Source organism: Hypanus sabinus, chromosome 8 (assembly GCF_030144855.1).
Source record: "Hypanus sabinus isolate sHypSab1 chromosome 8, sHypSab1.hap1, whole genome shotgun sequence".
In the NCBI taxonomy this organism is placed as follows: Eukaryota; Metazoa; Chordata; class Chondrichthyes; order Myliobatiformes; family Dasyatidae; genus Hypanus; species Hypanus sabinus.
Genome location: NC_082713.1, coordinates 37,975,828 through 37,996,815, shown reverse-complemented (window position 1 = coordinate 37,996,815; position 20,988 = coordinate 37,975,828). Strand labels below are relative to the sequence as shown.

General features: G+C 38.0%; 1 protein-coding gene across 2 annotated transcripts in view; it reads right to left on the bottom strand.

The window, feature by feature from the left end:
* Positions 1–11,101: 11,101 nt before the first annotated feature.
* The window catches only part of gab3 (GRB2 associated binding protein 3), a 127,256-nt gene continuing 117,369 nt past the window's right edge, over positions 11,102–20,988 (bottom strand). For both annotated transcript variants that reach the window (XM_059976964.1, XM_059976965.1), the window contains exons 9-10: positions 19,721–19,834; positions 11,102–18,039 (exon numbers count right to left, since the gene is read on the bottom strand). In XM_059976964.1, the coding sequence (XP_059832947.1) occupies positions 17,899–18,039; positions 19,721–19,834 (255 nt within the window). In that variant the 3' untranslated portion in view covers positions 11,102–17,898. The remainder of the gene's footprint in view (positions 18,040–19,720; positions 19,835–20,988) is intronic.

The window sequence follows — 20,988 nt, the reverse complement described above, 5'->3', positions numbered from 1 at the left end:
TCTGACATTCAATTATGGCTGATATACATATTATCCCTCTTAAGCCTATACTCCTACCTTCTCTCCATAATCTTTGACACGCTTACTAATCAAGAACCGATTAATTTCCACTTTAAGTGTACTCAATGACTTAGCCTCCCTAAACCAATGAATTCTACAGATTCACCACCCTTTGGCTGAAGAAAACCCTCCTCATCTCTGTTCTAAAGGGACGTCATTGTATTCTTAGGTCGTGCCCTCTAGTCCAAGACCCTCTTAATATTGGAAACATCCTCTCCACAACCCCTCTATCTAGACCTTTCAATAGTCATACGTTTTTAATTATAATTTCCTGGATTTGTCTCCAACTCTTCTTAAAGAGTGGAATAAGATATAAATGCAATAGTCCAGCCCTCCGGAATCTAACAATTATTCCAAAATCTAGTGGTTATTAAAAGGTCACTACTAATGCCTCCACAATCCTTTCAGCTATCTTTTTCAGAACTCTGGGGAGTACCTCATCTGGTCCAAGTGACTGATCTACCTTCAGACCTTTCAGCTTCCCAAGCACCTTCTCCTTAATAATAGTGACTACATTCACTTCTGTTCCCTGACACTGAAATTTCTGGCACCCTGCTAGCGTCTTCTACAGTGAAGACTGACACAAAGCACTTATTCTGTTCACCCACCATTACTTTCTCTCTCATTGCTACCTCTCCAGTGTCATTTTCCAGCATTCGGATACACTCTTTTGCCTCTCTTTTACTCTATATCTGAAAAAATACTTTTGGTATCCTTGATCTGCAAGCAGTTCGTCTCTGTGCTGGGAGCATTAGATGGGTAGGTCCTCTTTAAGTAATTTATTTTCAGTTATTTTTCTGACCCATCACCCCCCACCAACACACTCCAATAATACCAACCACCACTTTTCCCATGACTACTGTCTTGCCCCTCACCTGACTTGCTTGCCACCACTTACCTCAGCATCAGAGTCAGAAACAGATTTAGGTTCATGATCACCGAATATATTAGGAAATTTGTTGTTTAGTGGCAGCATTGCAATGCAAGATGTAAAAACGATTATCAGAAGTTACAATAAAAAGTGAAATAAAGAGATGAAGTTACTCTGTTACAATTTAAGAAGCAAATGAATAAATAGTCCAAATGAGCTAATGTTCATGGGTTCATTGATCTTTCAGAAATCTGATGGTGGATGGGAAGAAGCTGTTCCTAAATTGTTGAGTGTATGTGTCTTCAAACACCTGTACCTCCTCCCTGATTGTAATAATGAGAAGAGACATTGTTCTGAATGGTGAGGGTACTTAATGTTGGATGCTGCGTTCCTGAGGCACTGACTTTTGAGATGTCAATCTCATTCCATTGATCAGCCCTTCTATCCAACTGACTACTACCTGCTGAATAACTAAGCTCTCTACCCTCAACCACCAAACTCATACGTGTCCTGTCCTACCACTTTCTCTATGGTCCCTGGACTGAACCAGTTTCCTTAGCATGTTCTACATTGGTGCCACGCAACACAAGAAGTGCTCAAGCAGGACTGAATGTCCAAGGGATGAGTCCTCAAGGAAACCAGTCATGTGTCCAGCAGGTAGGGAGCATTTCATCAGTCTTGTGACTTAAAGAGCGAGAAAAATAATCTGAGCTCTTTCTATTTTTTATATTTAGCAGATATTGTATAAGCAGTAACTTAAGTAATGAAGACCCAAGGGAAAATGCAGCTGGAGAGCAAATGCTGGAGCTACGTCAAATGTTTAAAGCGCACAGACTTATCAATTCATAGTCTCTTAAGCATAGGTTTGGCAATGTGGCAGATCAGTTGTTTCAGCTGTTCAGTCTGTCCAGGTGATGGTAGCCCCAGTTGTTTAGTCTACCCAGGTAAGACTGAAAACAGCCACTCCATCTTTCTAAGCAAAGCAGCAGGAGCCAATCTATATGCCCACATAAAGATAGAGCTGGCCACCTGCTCAAGAGGAAAACCAGTAAACAAAATATATGCATTTTCAACAATCAATAAAAATTCTTCCAATGCACCTTGTGAGCCAGGAACAGTTCCTTTCAGGCATCTCTTCAACTCTCCAGCTCCTAATCGCCAACTTTCTAGCCTCCCCCTCCAACATGTCCTCCTGAATGCACTTTCTTGCCATTTTATTTCAAATCATGCTTCCTCCCCTCTGGCTTTCACTTACAATGCTTCCCATTTGCCAAGCAGACCAATAGTGTCTGGTCTTCTACCACTCATAGTCTCCCCAATCCACCAGAGAGGCTATGTTCTTTTGCATTGAGGTGCAGGAGGTAAAGTCACCTGATGCTGAGGAAGATTGCTATTATTTTTGGCAGAATCCTCATATCTCCAGCTTTGTCCAGTTCTGAATACATTTCCCACTATACATTCCAGCATGACATGGCTACCCAAACATATCTAATTTATACCCCCACATACAAACAAGCTCCCATTGTGTTACTAAATTCAAAGGTCCAACATAATTTTTAAAAGCAACTGAATTAGTCTCTCTCTCTCTCTCTCTCTCTCTCTCTCTCTCCTCCTCATCCTACTCCTCTCCCCCCTCTTCACCTGCCTCTTTCTCCCTTTCCCTCGCCCTCTCCACCTCTCTCCCCACCCCTTGGTCTGGCTGTCTCTCTCTCTTCCTCATCCCCCCCCACCTCTCTCTCTCTCTCTTTCTCTCTCTCTCTCTCTCTCTCAACTTTGTCTCTTTCTAATCTATCTTTTGCTTTTGATGCCATTCTTTAAAATATTATGAAGGTATGGATACCAGATTGAGTGATTTTCATGTATTTCCCACCTTGCAGACAGAATTGACTGACAATGTCTATCCCAGAACCAGAGGCCACAGTTTAAGAATAACGGGTAGGCCATTTAGAACGGAGTTCAGGAAAAACTTTCACCCAGCGAGTTGTGGATTGGTGTAATGCTCTGCCTCAGAAGGCAGTGGAGGCCAGTTCTCTGGATGCTTTCAAGAAAGAGTTAGATAGAGTTCTTAAAGATGGCGGAGTCAAGGGATATGGGGAGAAGGCAGGAACAGGGTACTGATTGTGGATGATCAGCCATGATCACATTGAATGGCGGTGCTGGCTTGAAGGGCTGAATGGCCTACTCCTGCGCCTATTGACTATCTCTATAACCCATGGATGGCCTGTATTGAGCATAGGCACTTTAGTAATACACTTTTCCCTCTTCTCCAGTATTCACGCTCTACACTTCCTTTGTTCTCAATTTGTTGCATTCCCAACACAATTATCACACAACTTCTAACTCAATGCAAACCAAGCAAGTGCTCAGTTTTGACAATTTTCATTCTCTGTGCAAAAATTCACCCAGCTCACTGAGCACTTTCCAATATTAAAATCATTTGTATTCCCTTCTCTCCTAGTTATCTCCTCTGGGAAGTTCTCACAAAGCACTTCAAGTTATTATCTCTCTCCACCTGCTTCAAAAGCTACATCATTCTTCTTTCTTCTGTGCTTGCTCTCCAGTTACTTGAGTTCTAACGAAGTGTTTTGGAAAATGACACCGTGCTAGAAGAGTTTTCTAAGTTCCTGTGAGATTGTGCAGCATAATTACATTTAAAAGAACCCTGACAACGAGAATTCATTTTGAATTTGAAACAAAAACAGATTCATAGATGATTCAAACTTTTTATTTATTTTGTGCTTTGTGACCTGTTGGGAATTATTCAGTTTATAGTGAATTCTTTTGCTCAATTGGGAGAGTAAGCAGTTGGCCAATATTGAAATATGGTTTCAATGCTTTTGCAATCTTAACTGCAATATTGCTTTCCTTTGCAACAAACAACCAGCTGGAAGAACTGAGAGAGTAGGGTTGACACAGGGTTTCTTGACTGTTGCTCCAGACAAGCTTACAGTTTCTTGTATCTCTAGCGAAGGATGGTCTACAAAATGCAGAACAGGTTTATTCTAGAGTAGTATCCCAGAAGTTCAGCAACATTAATTGCAATTAAATATTGCCAATTAAATGAAGTGTACAATAAATGAAGCACATATCCTGATGCAAAGCTTCAACCTGAAATATCGATAATCCCTTTCTTCCTACAGATACTCCTCAACCTGTTGAGTTTTTACAGTAATCTGTTTGTTGCTCTAAATTCTGCAGTCTCTTTTGTGTATTCAATTGCTTATTTACATTAAGCAGTTTAATTTGTACAAGTACATATTTGATTCTTGCTTTCATTCATTAATTTTATTTGTTAATCAGTTTATCCCATCATACAATTTTTCTCATTTAACTGATGTCAACATTTTCCACAGTGGCCCAATAGGCTTTTCATTATGATGGACTAGTCAACAACCAGAGTTCATTGGATTCCAGTCACAAGATCGTTACGGATTCAGCAACAATAAATATATAAGTGAGGCAGGGTTTCTTATAACAAATAAAACATTTATTAAACACTGAAAAAAAACCCCAAAAGTAAACAAACCTGATGCACCATCAATAACTCACTCTGAGACGTAAAGACGAGATATCGGCTTTTATTGACTGGAAGAAGGAACAAACAGTGGTTGACCACCATACTACATCCTGGAGACTGAGAGGCCGGGCTCAGACCTCAATCGCCTTTATACAGGGGTCTGTGGGAGGAGCCACTGGAGCAGTCAGCAGGGGGCGTGTCCAGACAGGTATATGTAGTTCACCACAAAACCACTAATGTAACTGGAAATCAGCTGCTGTGCGGCAGCTTAAACAGTTCTTAAAGGAATAAAGCGAAAACAGTTCTTCAAAGTAGTACTGCAAAAGTTCAAAATGCTTACAGTCGATTAGAGAGACTTTTTAGACGATTTAAATTCTCTTTCACGTCGTTTTGTTGCGGTTCCCAGTCGAACTGTACTTTTCTCGGAGAATTTATGAAGATGAAAATGAAACAGCTTAAAAGCACTGACCTTTCCTTTACAAAACTGTAGCCAACCCTTTCTGCTATTATTCACAGGGGTTACCACGGGGACAGCCAACGAATTCCTTCCGAATTAGAATCAAACAAGGTCAAATCTGTTTCGCCATCGAAATCGACTTTCCTCGATCTTTTAGTTCCTGAACTCCGATATTCACTTTCCACTGATTTTTAACTGGCAGTATTATAAAGAAACTGCTGGCAATGACCTTTTAAACTTTAGGCATTAAATAAAACTCCACTTTTAAACCAAACTGCATCATAATATTGGACCACGCAGTGGCATGGAGTCAAAATGGCAAATCCAGCCACGAACTACCCCTCCTCACAGGGAGGGGTCCTCCTTTTATACCCTAAAAAAAACCTGTCACATGACCTCTAATGGCAGGAAAATGTCCAGTATAACTTCAAAACCACTGTCAAGTGACAAGTACAAGATACCCACCGGTACATAACAAGATAAAAAGAGCAAAAAAAAACTGTCAGAGGAACTGGCTGTTTTCTGTCTACACTCTTAGTCCTGACGCAGAGCTGAAACATTGATCGTCCCTTTGCATACACAGAAGCAGCTTGACATTCCACTGTTGGATTGAGAATGGTACCCTAGTCATCTGTTACAACAGGAATGGTGAATACGTTGCTGATGTTCTCTGCAGTTCTCTCTGCCAAATTTGTGCACGGCAAGCTGCCAACCAATTATAGATCATGCATTTAGTGCACGGTACTGTGCAGAAGTCTTAGGCACATACATATAACACAGGTGCCTAAAACTTTTGCACAGTACTGTAAATCAATATGAACTCTCACTCAGTATTTTTCCTCTGTTTTTACACTACCTATTTAATTTATTTATATATTTTGTAATTTATAATTTTTATTATTATATATTGCAATGTTCTGCTGCTGCAAAACAACAAATTTCTTGACATACAGCACTGTGCAAAAGTCTTAGGCACCCTAGCTACAGTATATATGTGCCTAATACTTTTGCACAGTACTATGTATCAATTTAGCTTATCAACCCTTTGACAATATCTTCTTTTAAAATTAGAAGATCCCTGCTTCTGTGATCAGTTGAATGTCCACAAAGAATGTAAAAATGCTAATACAACAGTGTTGAAGCAATGCTATTGAACAGTGCTCATTTTAAATGAGAAGTAATTATACCTATTGTAATATAGATATATCTGAGTATATCTGAATATATCTGAGTGGTATATCAGAGTTAGAAGTATTCAGGGATGCAAAACCAATGATCAGTTTGTATTCACACATTCAGAAGCAAACATAAACTTTCACTGAACTCAAAAGATGGAAGAGTTTTGAATGGTGGGTGTTCAGGCGTACCCTTTTAAAAAGGTTTATGCATGGCCTGTTTATGATTTAGCATTCCTTCACTCCTTAATTTGTAATCTTGCTGACCGACAATAAAACTTATCAAACTTAAGCAAAGAAATCAGATTCAGTAATGAACTTTGGTATGTTCATAACTGAGGAAATAAAATGTGAAAGTAAATTGCAAATTTTGATGATTAAAACATTAAAGGGATGATTAATCTCTAAATTTTGTACACTGATTTCTAAGGTAGCAGTTTTCTAAGTCTTCTTCATTATACCAGGTAAATACATTGATAAAAATATATCTTTTTATAAACATTTCCCTGCTCTTGATTTCACTTGACAGGAAATTGGAACTGAAATTATTACAGTAACTGGACTGACACTTCAGTGCAGTTCATGAAGGTAACAGATTGTCAGAAGTGTCATCTTTTGAATGAAGCATTAGAGCAAATCCTGTTTAAATTAAAGTAGATGGGTGATCCTAGTAGTTAACGATGCTAGAGGCAAATGCGAGATCTTGAAATATGTAGGCTGAATTCTGTATTTCCCTACTCATCCTAGACTGTGCATGACCTTAGCATATTCAACCAATACAAAATGGCTGCATAAATATAAGTTCTTTCTTTCCATAATGCCATAGTAACATTATCTCAGAAATAGTCAACTCAGCAACTCTACAAATATTTCCTAAATTATTATTTTAACTACATCAAAAAAGTACAAGCAAAAGGGAATTATATTCCATTTATGTTTTTCATGCTGAACTCCCTATCCATTGCAACCAGGAGATATTACTTGGATCACAGAGAAAAAGAGTTATTGAAATGGTGCATGTTTAGAAAACTTTAATTGACACTATGCAGCTATCAATGCACCACGAGGAGTAAAATGTTAGCATTTCGTAAAATTCTCAACTTTCTGTCCTCCTGTCTTGAAAACAATTTCATTCTGGGGTTCTTCCTTTACGAAAATCTGCATTTGGCACACTGGGATGCTTGTGGACTAGCTCTGCTAAGATCATCTTTTATCCACCAAATCACTACACACATGTAGTGTTTAATGAAAATCAGAACCTGAAACACCTGAAAAGAATCCATGCTTTCCGGCCAGAGACAGGAAACATATTGTAACAACTGTTGAGCTGAATCACTTAACTTGGCACCGAAAATCGCAGGTTATATTTAGTTGCCATGGGATTATACTGGGAGAAAACTTGCATTAAAGCATATCCTGGTAGTGTCAATCTATTGCATTTTTGTGTCCATACTTCATGCAGGGGCAAGCAATTCAGGGGAGCCAGTTATGATGCTTTATATGTGCCTAACTATCTCTAACCTGAGGATCTGAAAGTGGGAGCCTGAAGCAAAAATAAAATTTAAATGATATCCATTATGTACAGAATTCAGAACTTTGGAGCCACTTTAAGCTTTAAGTTTCAGAGTTCTGTGCAGCAGCTGAAATGAACATGGACTAATTCACCTAACACTTGAATGCACTGAATGCAGTCACCCACTAGAAGTCATGGTGTAACTTGGGAGCCACTGGCAAGAATGACAGAATTTGCCCCGCCCCCCCCCCCCCCCCCCCACCTCACCACCCCAGCCCTGATCCTGGTCCAATATCCCAGCTGAAGTGAAAACAGCAAATCTATGCAATGCACTCAAGAATCTGGAAAAAAGTGCATTGGTAAGTGAGGTTGCGACTAAGATCTCTTCCAGAACTGACAACTTGAGAATATGCTTAAAGAGATTCAGTCCTATGAACTGCAACAAATATTAATCTTCAAAAAGAGCACTACCACTTATTTGACAAAGTCTGTGTGGTAGGCAGGCCCTGAAGCTGAAGACAAATGATCCAAGCTGAATTGGCAAAATGAATCCAAGATTAGCCTACTGACAGGATGCAGAAGGTAGTGGTAAAAAAATTATTTTCTGATTAGTTTATGACTAATGGTTTACTAGAGGGACCAGAGTGGTTCCCTTGTTGTCTGCTTGTCCCCATTCTCCCATGCTCTTTTCAAACAATACAAAATGCTTAGATGTACAGAACCTTGTTTGCACGTCATTACTCTCCCTTATTTTTTCAGATTTGGATGTGCATGTAGGGTGCATGATTTGTAAGTTTGTGGATGACAGAGGCTGGTTGTATTAGGGATGCTTAGGCAACAGTGGGACATAGATCAGGTGGAGAGTTGGGTGGAGCACTGGGAGATAGAATTTAATCTCACCAAGTGCAAGGACTTTGTGAATACCTTGTGAAATCTTTGGGAATTTAAAGAGGGGCTGGTTATATGCACTAATTGGTAGTGCACTAAAGAATGTTGAGGAACAAAGGGAGTTTGTGTTTTAAGTCCCTGAAAGTGAAAATATGAGTTGATAGGATGTTGAAGAAGGTATATGGCATGCTTGCCTTCACAGGACGGGTGAGGCATATGGTGGTATTTTATTGTAACTTGACAAATCACAATTTAGATTGCACCTGCAGCATTGTAAGACCATAAGACACAGTAGCCAATTTAGGGCATTGCCCTTCGCATTTCTCCATCATTCCAACATGACTATTATCCCTTTCAAACCATTTCTCCTGCCTTCTCCCTGTAACGTTCAATGCCCTGGTTAATCAATAACTTACCTAGCACCACCTTAAAGTCAGCTATGGCAATGAGTCTCACAGATTCACTACCATTTGGCTAAAGATATTTTACCTCAATTTATCACACTCTGGATAAAGAAATATTTCTTCTTCTCTGTTATAAATGGATCTCCCTCTATTCTGAGACTATGCCCTCTGATCCTAGACTTCCCCACTTTAAGAAACGTCCTCTCCACATACATTCAATCTAGGCTTTTCAACATTCTATTAGTTTCCATGAGATCTCCAAAGTTTGATGGGAAACTTTTTACATAGAGAGCAGTTGATACCTGGCATTTTCTGCTGGAGGCAGTGGTGGGATCGGATGCTATTACTACATTTATGAGAAAACATTTAGACAAGCACTTGAATACGCAAGGCGTAGAAGAACATGGACTATTGTGGACAAATGAACCTGTGTCCTTCTACACTAATATGATTAGTGTAGATGTTCAAAAAGGTCAGCATTGATGTGATGAGCCAAAGGGCCTGATTCTGTGCTGTGCATCTCTATAGCAACCAGAGCAACTTTCAGAGGTTCAACTCATACCTGGCACTTCTATGTGTTTAACTCCATTACAACTATTTCACTACCTCTTACCCCAGCTGTCAAGGTGGCGGCACTCTCATTTCCTGCTGATCAAGACTGTTAGTGGTCTACTGAGTCAACAGAATAAGACATAGAGTGCTTGGGATCATGGGTTAACTGCTACAGACCCAATGGGCTCATGGGGTAGGAGGTAAGGACAAGAGGAACTCTATCACAGTTAAGGCAGCGGGAAGATGCATTGAATGCAGATGTCTAGAAATGAAGAAATTGGGGGTGAGAGTAGCATCAATGGTGGAGGAAGGGAAACCCTGTTCTTTGAAGGAAGAAGGCACTTCTTACGTCCTGGAATAGATGATGTCATCTTGGGAATGGATGCTGCACAAGGCACTAAGAAAGGAGAATATAATTCAAAGAATTGGCCCATCGAGTCTGCTCTGCCATTCCAACATGGCGCAAGACGGATGAAAATGAAAGCATTTGCCAAGAATGCTTTCATTAATCAAGAACAAAAGTCAGAGGTTTGAAGATGACCAGATGCCATAGTAGTTCTGACCATAAATGATGCCAACTGGCATCCGATGGTGTTATTCCCACGAGTTGCCTGGGAGCACCCGGAAAACCAAAGTTTTTGGTTTCTGAAGGGAGTATAGCCAGGGGAAAATCAGAAAATTGAAAATGGCAACATCCAATCTTTCTGCCCATGTTATCCTTCCCCCTCAACAATACAGAATGATGGTGTGTCTCTTTTGGATGTCCTTCCTCTTTCAGATTCACAAGAAATATCAGTTACATGGATGATGGGGAAGTGCAGGACATATTTGAGGATCTATGTGCTAAAGGTGATGCATTTGACATTACTGTCTTAGAGAAACTTAGCTTCTGGATGTACTAATTCTTGGAAAGGGCGAGTTCAAGCATGTTTCCTGGAAACTCTAAGGTTAGGAACTGCTTCTTTCAGTCTTTTCTATGAGGGAGGTTCTTACCTTCGTCTCTCTTCTTCATCTTCCAGACACATTAGAGGGCTAGTGATGATCACCCATTATTGTTTGAAATATTGGGTTCTGTTACAAATTGCCCAGAGTACTTGCAACTCCAAAATTATACACAGCTGTTTTTAAACTTAATCCCATAAAAGTGCACGCTTAAATAACATGGGTGCGGAGGTATTCAAAGCAAATTTCCTGTACATATTACATATTTATACGGTAATTGTATATATGTAAGTCGATTTCACAGAAGAAGTATTAATGGCTTTATGTTCCCTGTGCGCCTCAAATATGTGCATAATTTATGCATGGAAATTGTGCAGTGACACTTGCCTTTAGTTTCTATTCAACTCTGTCATTCAATTAACATTTCAATAGAAAGCATTTTCAATTTCATTCTTGACATTTCTGATAAGCGCAAGTAAAATTCAATAGAATTATTGGAGATTAGGCAGTTTTTTTTCTTTTTCTTGAATCTATTCTGGAGAATGATTCATTGTAAATCAATAATTTCTTGACCATGTAGTCTGATAGCCCAAGTGCACCATCAAACTTACAATGTTAATAATTCACGTGCAGGCTTTGCATTGTACCCATCAATGCAATGATATTCTACTTGGGTAAATGGACTGGAAAAAAAGACTACTTAGTGATTTACAAGAAATGTTTAACATGACACACAAACTGTTTATTTTAACAGAAATATTCTACAGTTTTATGTACAAACATTTATAACCAAAGGATAAAGGATGATACTCTACTGCAGTTGTCCCAATACAATGTCTCTTCTAAACTGTGATTTCTATCAGATCCATTTTATTCTGAAATGTTCCATAAGTTTCATAATTGGTCAAGTAGACTTCTGATAATGGAGTAATGTTTCAGACCTGAAAAATTACTAAATTGTTGCTCACCATTCTGGCAAAAAGTAGAACTTTCTTTATTGAACATGATAGAAAGGTGTAAAACAGCAAATATTTGTTTTACTATTGCAAACCAGGTGTAGTCATATGTCCAATTAAGTAAAGCATTTATAGTGAAATATAAATAAATGGATTTGAAAAGTTGATTGCAAAGTGCTTTCTTTGGAAGTAATACATGGCGCCAGTTCAGCGTGGCAGAGTTTGGACTGATATCAAAAAGTTCTATCCCAGTTGTGATTAGCATATGGAATGAGGTTTTAAATTGGCGTTTGGAGTTGAAAACTTTTTAATCCTGTTAGATATTGGATGCTGTATTGAGATGCAATTGGCCCATTTAAGTAGGTGAGCAATGAAAAGTCAAATGGTTTTCCTCATTCTTTTTGCATAACATTTGATCTTATTATTTTCAAGGTAAACAAAACAAGATATATATACTGTACAAATTTTATACATATTTTATACCAAGGAAATCTTCTGTTGTTCTTGATTAAAATCAGTCATTTTGTAAACAATGTGACTTTCCTTTGCTTATGTGACAATCCAGTCATGAAAAAGTCAGAAAATGAATTGGAATGCGCAAAGTCACTAAAACCAATTTTAACAGCATTCTTTCAGAATAGCACAAATAATATAACTTTTTCTATGGCTGACCACAGTCCAGCATTATATTTGCATTTTGGTTGATTTAGCGAGTTGATTTTAAAACATTTGGGAATGCTTGGTAACATTTTACACCACTCTTTCACAGTTGCAGTCACCACTTATTGTCATTTATGTCATAATTCCCTGTCCCCGTGAAGCTGGAATTCATGCCACTACACAATTTCTCAAGTATTTTTGCTGCTCTGTTCTGAAAACTATGGTTCTAACTGTCAGGCTGACTAAGATTGACTAAATTAAAATTGAAGACCATCCCTTCCCTTCTCTCCAGCTCTAGTTTGGCCACACCCTTAATATATATAAAAGCTGATGGAAATGTAGAGTAGGTCTGCCATCTTCTGAAAAAGGAGAAGAAACAGATTCTTTAATGCTTTGGGTTGCATCATTCACTAAAACTGAATGGGGTCATTTTAACATAGCATATCTGGTAAGAAATTATATCCCTTTTGAATCACAACCTACTTCACTCCTCCTTAAAATCAGCAACTCCTCTCAAGTAAAGCTCTTTGTGGCCAATGGACAAAGATTTTCATCCATGCCTGTGAACATATGTTAAGCTCATATCCAGTATTACATGAAATTTTTGTTGTTTATGGAAATGCCTTTTGCATTGATCAATTCCTACATCAAGAAGTTGACTCACGTGAATTTACCAGCATGCGCCATATCTCTTTACTGAAAGGTGGGTCGGATTAATATTCAGATTTAGAAACAGGTCAAGACCACTGAATTCTTCAACTCATTTTGCCATTTAATTGGATCACAAGTCACCTGTGAGTCATTCATATTTAGCTAATTGCTCCAAGTTCATTAGTTCTGTTGCCCCAAAGATAGGATAGGAAGAAATGTTGATAAGACTGGAACAAATAATGAGAATTTTTGACTGTCATCTTTATTTTGCTGGTACATGATTGAAAGCTATGATTTTATATCACTCATGGGCAATCAAAATGATTTTATATTATTAGCTTCACTTTCAGATTCTGAAGCAGATTGCTTTGGGTGGAGGTTTCCCTTAGTGAGAGAATCTAGAACAAGGTGGCATAATCTCTGAACCAGGGGTAAGGTCTATGTAACTGAGTTCGACAGGGATCTCTTCACTTAATCTGTGTGAATCTTTGGATGGCTAACCATCAGTAAATAGACAAAATGGAGAGCAATAGATTTTTGAAACTCAGGAAACTAAGGTGATGTGGAGTTGGGTGCAAAAATAGATTTGATGTAAAGTGATCTAGCTGAATGGCAATCCAAACTTAAGGGGCCATAAAACCTCACTTAGCTCCAATTTAAAATGTTTGCATTAGTATCTACATATAGCCAATTAGAGTACTGCAGAATATAGCACCAAAAGCAACAGTTCGTCTGTTTTCCAATCTGAATTTTAGCAACATTCAGAGGTAAGGTGAAAGGTAAAATGTTTACAATAGACAAAAACCACAGCTGAATGCAATTTGTTGAATTCTTTGGATGTAAAGGGACGAGGGGATTGTGTGTTCGCACCTCCTGTCATATACAAGCACACTTGGTTTTTCTACTGGTTTTATAATGAGATACTAATTTAAAATGTACTTACAATCAAGATCAAAGTGGGAAAGAAATCTTTTTCAGTTCAGAAAATCTATGTGCTATAGGAAGAGTCTTAGCCTACAAGACACTGCAACAATCATGGACTAATGTCTTTCTGAATGTACAATTTCACCTTAAGGATTGGAGAAATCTTATCCATTGCTGAAATGGCCATTTAATTAGAAATACATTTATTGAAAAATCAGCAGAATTGGCTTTATTTTTGTTTATCAGTTTGATCATGTGCTATTTATTTTTGTTTGAAATGAAAAGAAAATATTGGCATGAATTGTTAATTACTTAGAATTGGGGATCTTATTAAAAGAATAAAAACATGCTGTTGTTTTTGTTTTGTTTTAAAGAACTTTGTTAGTTGTTGCAAAGAGTAATAAAATGTGATATGTGTTATTCAGTTTACATTCTCTTTCTTAGTTGCCAGGGTGGAAGAGAAAGTTTCACTTTGATTTTGAAATTGACAGCAGATATCTTCTGAGCACACACAATTCACTTACTGGTCAAACCTCTTCCAAATTCTCATGGATTAGAGAATGAGACTTGGCAATGAAGTTAGCAATGGGCAAGTCCACAACACAGCATGAAAAATAAATTAGTGTAAAATACCACATGCTAGGAGTTTTATAGAGTAGGCTTGTGTTGTGACATTTGACAGAAGATAAATTGACAAAAATGGCTTCTGAAGTCAATACAGCCTTGTGCAGCTGGATTCTGGACTTTCTGTCAGAGCGCCAGCAAGTTGCAAGATTGGGCTCCCTCACCTCCAACCCTCTGACTCTCAACACAGGAGCCCCTCAGGGCTGTGTACTGAGTCCTCTCCTTTACTCCCTATGTACCTATGATTGTATCACCACCCACAGCTCTAATCTGCTAATTAAATTTGCCGATGACACTACATTGATTGGCCTTATCTCAGATAATAATGAGGTGGCCTACAGGGAATAAGTCATCTCTCTGCCACAGTGTCAAGAAAACATCCTCTCCCTCAACGTTGCAAAAACAAAGGAGCTGGTTGTGGATTACAGGAGGAATGGAGACAGGCTAACCCCTATTGACATCAATGGATCTAAGGTTGGGAGGATAAACAGCTTCAAGTTCCTCGGCAGCCACATCACTGAGGACTTCGTCTGGCCTGTACACACCAGCTGTGTGGTGAAAAAGGCACAACGGCACCTCTTTCACTTCAGATGGTTGAGGAAGTTTGGTATGGGCCCCCAAATCCTAAGAACTTTCTACAGGGGCACAATTGAGAGCATCCTGACTGGCTGTATCACTGCCTGGTATGAGAACTGTACCTCCTTTAATCGCAGGACTCTGCAGAGAGTGGTGCAGACAGCCCAGCACATCTGTAGTTGTGAACTTCCCATGATTCAGGACGTTTGCAAAAACAGGTGTGTAAAAAGAGCCCATAAGATCATTGGGGAACCCAAGCCATCCCAACCACAATCTATTCCAGCTGCTACCATCTGGGAAGCGGTATCTCAGCATAAATGCCAAGACCAACAGGTTCTGGGACAGCTTCCAGCCACCAGGTCATCAGACTGATTAACTCATGCTGATTTGAGTGTATTCTATATTACATTGACTGTTCTATTTATTATAAATTATTATAAATTACTATGATTGCATATTGCACATTTAGATGGGGACGTAAAGATTTTTACTCCTCATGTATGTGAAGAATGTAAGAAATAAAGTCAATTCAATTTCAGTTTAAATCTAAGCACAATTTATAGCCAGGTCCATTGAGTTATTTTTTATTAAGTCCAGTTCCCTTGCTGGTTCAATTCATGTGATTCAATTACCTCCTCCCTATGATGCTCTACGGGAAATATTTGGAGAAATTACAGATATCACAAGAGATACATTTGAATCAAAGAGTATGAAATTGTTATATAAAAAGTTCCGGACTGTGATGCATTGAGGTGATCATAATATTATCTAACAAAATATCAAAACTGAGACAATCGATTAGCCATCCTCAGCCACCTGACATGGAAAATCACCATTCCAGTGTAGCGCAGAATCTTCAAAACTAATAGGTCTTTAATTGTATTCATCTTTTGTGTTAAACGAGATATTTCGGACAGCATTATGATAATAATAATAATCAGTGTGAATGAGAAAGCTCAGATAAGCTCTTGTCAACCCAATCACTCTCCACTGCAAGTAGTATCAGCATTAAAACTTCAGGTAAACAAAGAATAGGGATCACGCGTTCTTTAGCTTAAATGCCCACACTTCCTGCCTAGCACATGAAGAATGGCTTAGGTGATCTATTTAGAAGTGTACCTTCATTTAAATCAGTGCTGCAGTAGATAAAATATTAAATTTAGCTATTATCTGCAATCTTTTCTTAAGTGCACAATGTGAAAGCTTAATAAGAAAGACCTCGAGCTGAATAATGGAACAATAGTGACTAGGGAAATTATCAAATCAGTTTGAAGGTGCCATTGGATTAACAGAGTTCACTTTTGGGAGTTGTGCTGTCATGCTTGCTCCATCACAACACTTTAATTTGCATTTGGAAGAAAGGTTTTATGTAAATAGCTGAAGAGGAAAACAGACCATGGTAATCCTCAGATTATTATTTTGCTAAGGAAGGCTATGTTATCACAGCAAACTAAGGCAAGAAAAATAATTGATTAAAAGGGAGAGAGGGTATCAAAGATCTCTTGATCTCTTTACTAATACTTTTGCTGAAGAATTGTAATCAACCTCTACTGTGATAGAAAATGTAGGGATGCTGATATTTTGTTCGTAGTCGCCTTGGTCTTTCTGAGGGTTCTAATCCAAATCTATTCATATTTCTCTTAATGGCTGGGGACCTACCATGCATTTTCATAGTATATTTCTTACATTTACTTTATCCACAATGTTGTCTCTATTCCTGAGTAAGTTATTAATCTATTTTCTATGTTCTTTATTGACCAAGAGGAAATTCTACTGCCCCATTTGACAATGTATTTACCTGATAAACCAGTGCAATAAATATATTAATAATTCCAGGAAAATAGTCATCTTGGAATGAAGCAAGAATTGGTATTGATTAGAACATTATGAAGGTTTGGTACTATCTCATTGGGACTAGAACTGCTCAGCAGCTTCACCACAATTTTCCAAAATCCTTTGCAATTTTAGTTCATAATGGTTTCCCTTTGCCTATTGTTTGGATACAAACCAAAGTCAAAACATGTAAAACAAGTACATAACTGTTTTTTGACCAACCAAGAGACTAAACTGGTATAAAAACAACAGATTCTGAAAAACCCAGTATCAGGCACAATCTTTGGAGAGAGAAGCAGAGTTAATGTTCGAGGTTAACAAACTTTCATTCAATGAGAAATTAGCTGTGTTTCACCCTCCTCAGATGTTGTCCAGCTTTCTAAATAGTTTTAACATTTCTGTTTTAATTTCAGATTTCCAGTATCTATAGTTTTTTCAAGCTAAAGTAGTACATTGTCTTTGGTGACCAGAATGGTAAAAGTTACCCTTCAAAGTATTGATTGTCACATCAGACTCACTTAGTCAAGGCTAAGGCATCTTGTAATTGATTAAGTAATGCTTTTGTGTATGAAAACATTCTCCTACCATTCTGAATACTAGAAGAATTGATGTCTGCTTCTGTTAGATCTTGCTGACAAGATTTCTAACATTCAGACCACAGTTAATGCTTTTACACAGTGCTCCACTGGCAGTGCCAGAACATTATCCTGCACTTGTTTTGGCTCTCCCACATTCCCAGTCCACTGAAGTTGGAACTCTACTGTTAGTTCAAAATTGTACTACTCCTTACCATTTTTATTCCCCATACAGCCAGCAAGCTCCCAAAATCCTGCATCTTGTGTTTATGATATTCTAAAGTTCAAGTAGAGTATCATCCAACCACTCTTCTGAATCTTACTGTTGTTCTTTTCACTTACTCTTTGTTTAAACCCTGATAGTGTCCCGCACTATGGGCTTTACTGTTCATAATGTGTTTTCAGTAAAAAAAAATATTTGGCAGTCTTCTCAACTGTATTTGATACAGTACCTGATCTAAAACATTGCTGGGAAAACATAAATTGAAAAATTGATCAAAATATACCAATGCCGTAGCAACACTGTTAAAAATATGATTCATGATTTTGTATTTGCAATTGAATCAACATTGAACAAGCTGCCTGTTGTCATTCTACTTTCAATTCCTAATAAAAAAAAACATCGATTTATTCCTGCAGTCTGATATTACTAGAACCATATTGGTCTAGTTTCCATCTTATTTCGGAGCTGGTAATGTTTATAGTTGTGGTAAAAATTCATCACTTTGACGGTTTTGTAATATTACATGATTGGCGTACGTCAGTCCATTCTTGTTTAGTGTTCTGCAAAGCCTGGGTCTTCTGTTCGTCTACTTGGACATAATCCACCCGCTCTTCCAGCATGGATGAAAGGAATGGTTTCTGTGTTTAAGATAGATGAAGCATCCGATTAAGTGCAGCACTAGATTTGTTCGTTTTTGCACACATTCTTTTCTCACTTATTTTCGCCTTTTGTTTTACTTTCTCTCACTGTCCTCTGGAGTTTTTCAGACTTTTCCCACAATCACAATTTCCCTTGTCCACCCATTTTCATGCCTTTGTTGTTGCACCCGATTGAAACCTTTACTTCCCCCATTCCTTTCTTGTTGCTGCTATGGACATCTGCATTAAGAGATCTATTCATTTGGTGAATATGTTATAGAAACCACCTAGATTTTTAAAAAATCATTATTCAGATTTGGCATCACTGACAAGACCAACATTTATCTTACGTCGGTAATTTGTGACATTACTCAATAGCTTCCTGGTCCATTTCAAGTGGCAGTTAAGATATAACTACATTTGAAAATCTGGGATGACAAACAGGCAGAAATGAATAAGGATGGCTGGTTCTCTCTCCTCGAGGACTTTGGTGAATTAGAGAGGTTTTTATGAACTAACAGGTATTTTTACGGTCATCATCACTGACACTGAAAAATTATCTAATTAACGTGAATTTAAATACACCAGCTTCCCCAATAGATTTCTAACTCATGTCTCAGAAATAACTTAAAAATTAAAACACCATATAACCATATAACGATTACAGCACAGAAACAGGCCATCTCGGCCCTTCTAGTCTGTGCCAATGCTTACACTCACCTAGTCCCACCTAATTGCACTCAGCCCATAACCCTCCATTCCCTTCCTGTCCACATACCTATCCAATTTTACACTAAATGACAATACTGAAACTGCCTCTACCACTTCTACTGGAAGCTCATTCCACACAGCTACCACTCTCTGAGTAAAGAAATTCCCCCTCGTGTTACCCTTAAAATTTTGCCCCCTAACTCACAAATCATGTCCTCTTGTTTGAATCTCCCCTACTCTCAATGGAAAAAGCCTATCCACATCAACTCTATCTATCCCCCTCATTATTTTAAATACCTCTATCAAGCCCCACCTCAACCTTCTATGCTCCAAAGAATAAAGACCTAACTTGTTCAACCTTTCCCTGTAACTTAGGTGCTGAAACCCAGGTAACATTCTAGTAAATCTTCTCTGTACTCTCCCTATTTTGTTGATATCTTTCCTATAATTGGTGACCAGAACTGTACACAATACTCCAAATTCAGCCTTACCAATGCCTTGTACAATTTTAACATTACATCCCAACTCCTATACTCAATGCTCTGATTTATAAAGGCCTGCATACCAAAAGCTTTCTTCACCACCCTATCCACATGAGATTCCACCTTCATGGAACAATGCACCATTGTTCCTAGATCACTCTGTTCTGCTGCATTCTTCAATGCTCTATCATTTACCATGTATGTGCTATTTGGATTATTCCTACCAAAATGTAGCACCTCACACTTAGCAGCATTAAGCTCCATCTGCCATAGTTCAGCCCATTCTTCTAACTGGCCTAAATCTCTCTGCAAGCTTTGAAAACCCACCTCATTATCCACAACGCCACCTACCTTAGTATCATCTGCATACTTACTAATCCAATTTACCACCCCATCTTCACAATAAATATGATGATCTAAAAATGCCACAATAATTTCAAGCACCAATTAACTATTGATCCCAATCAACCAAAATTATGACAAATTACCTTTTGAACAGGAGATGGAGATGTTGCATTGAAATCTAAGGCTAGATAATCAAGGTTTAATGTTCGCGGCCACTGAGTGTTGCCATTGCCATTATATACAGAGCTTGAACGTTCCTGTGGACAAGGAGAGGGAAAAATCAAACTCACTGACAAAACTCTCTCACAATAATTATCATACACAACAAATGGCATAAATGTTGAAAAACTGAAATAAAAATACTGTAAATACTCAAAGTTGGCCAGAATTAGTGGAAGCAGAATTAATCATAAGAAGTGGAAAAAAGTTCTAGCAGACCAACAGTTCCTCTTGGAAAAGAATTTACCTTTTTAAATAAGCATTGAGTCAGGGAAAAGAGGGAAGAAAGAAATAACAAAATGGAAGATCTGTAATAGGATTCTAAAAAAGTCTTCAGAAAGGGTTGATTATGCAAAGCAGGATATATGGTGATACAACAGATGAGTCTAGAAGAACTGCATCTGCCAATGGTAAGAACATTACCAATACTTGTTTGATAAAATAAGGATAGTTGTATTAACTGGAGAGTTTTGAACTTATCGTGTTTGGACAATTGTAAAGAAACATGTCATAAAATGAGTTGTTAGACCTTAAGCTTCTGTTAGGCTTTGGGGAAAACAGCATTGGATTGAGATGGCTGACTGTGGGAATTCATACAGCAAATGATCAGTGCTCAGGACCAGATGCGTGAAATGCATAATAGTGTTTGGCAAAAGAATGATTCACTCTACATAGGGAATCACATTAAATTAGAAAAAAAAATGCAAATTAAAGTTTATATAGGTAAATTCTTGTTTCATCTGGAACAACTGTTTGGATGGTGAGAAAGATAAAAAGTGAAATAGTTGCCTTCTATGTTCGAAAGGGAATACAGAAATGGTTTTGCTGACAGTTTGATTGCAAAGGTCAAGCAAGGTTAAAATGCAGAAGAGTTCATTTTTTCATACATCCATGAGTTGCATTGTTTTGTAATTTCTTATAGTAGAACATTAAATGCTTATCACCCCGATTACATTTGTCACAAAATCATTGTATACTTAGACAGTGAAATAAGAGATAAATTAGAAAGGGTTCATATTAAATTACTTTCAAAATTTTCTTCTGACAACATACAACATGAAATTCACTTAAAGGAAACCTCACGCTGAATTAAGAAACTTCATTAATCTCATGTGGAGAATAATGTTGGGATATGATAACAAATATCTCAGAACAGTGTACAAGACATCTTATGAAATTAAAAAAGCCCATG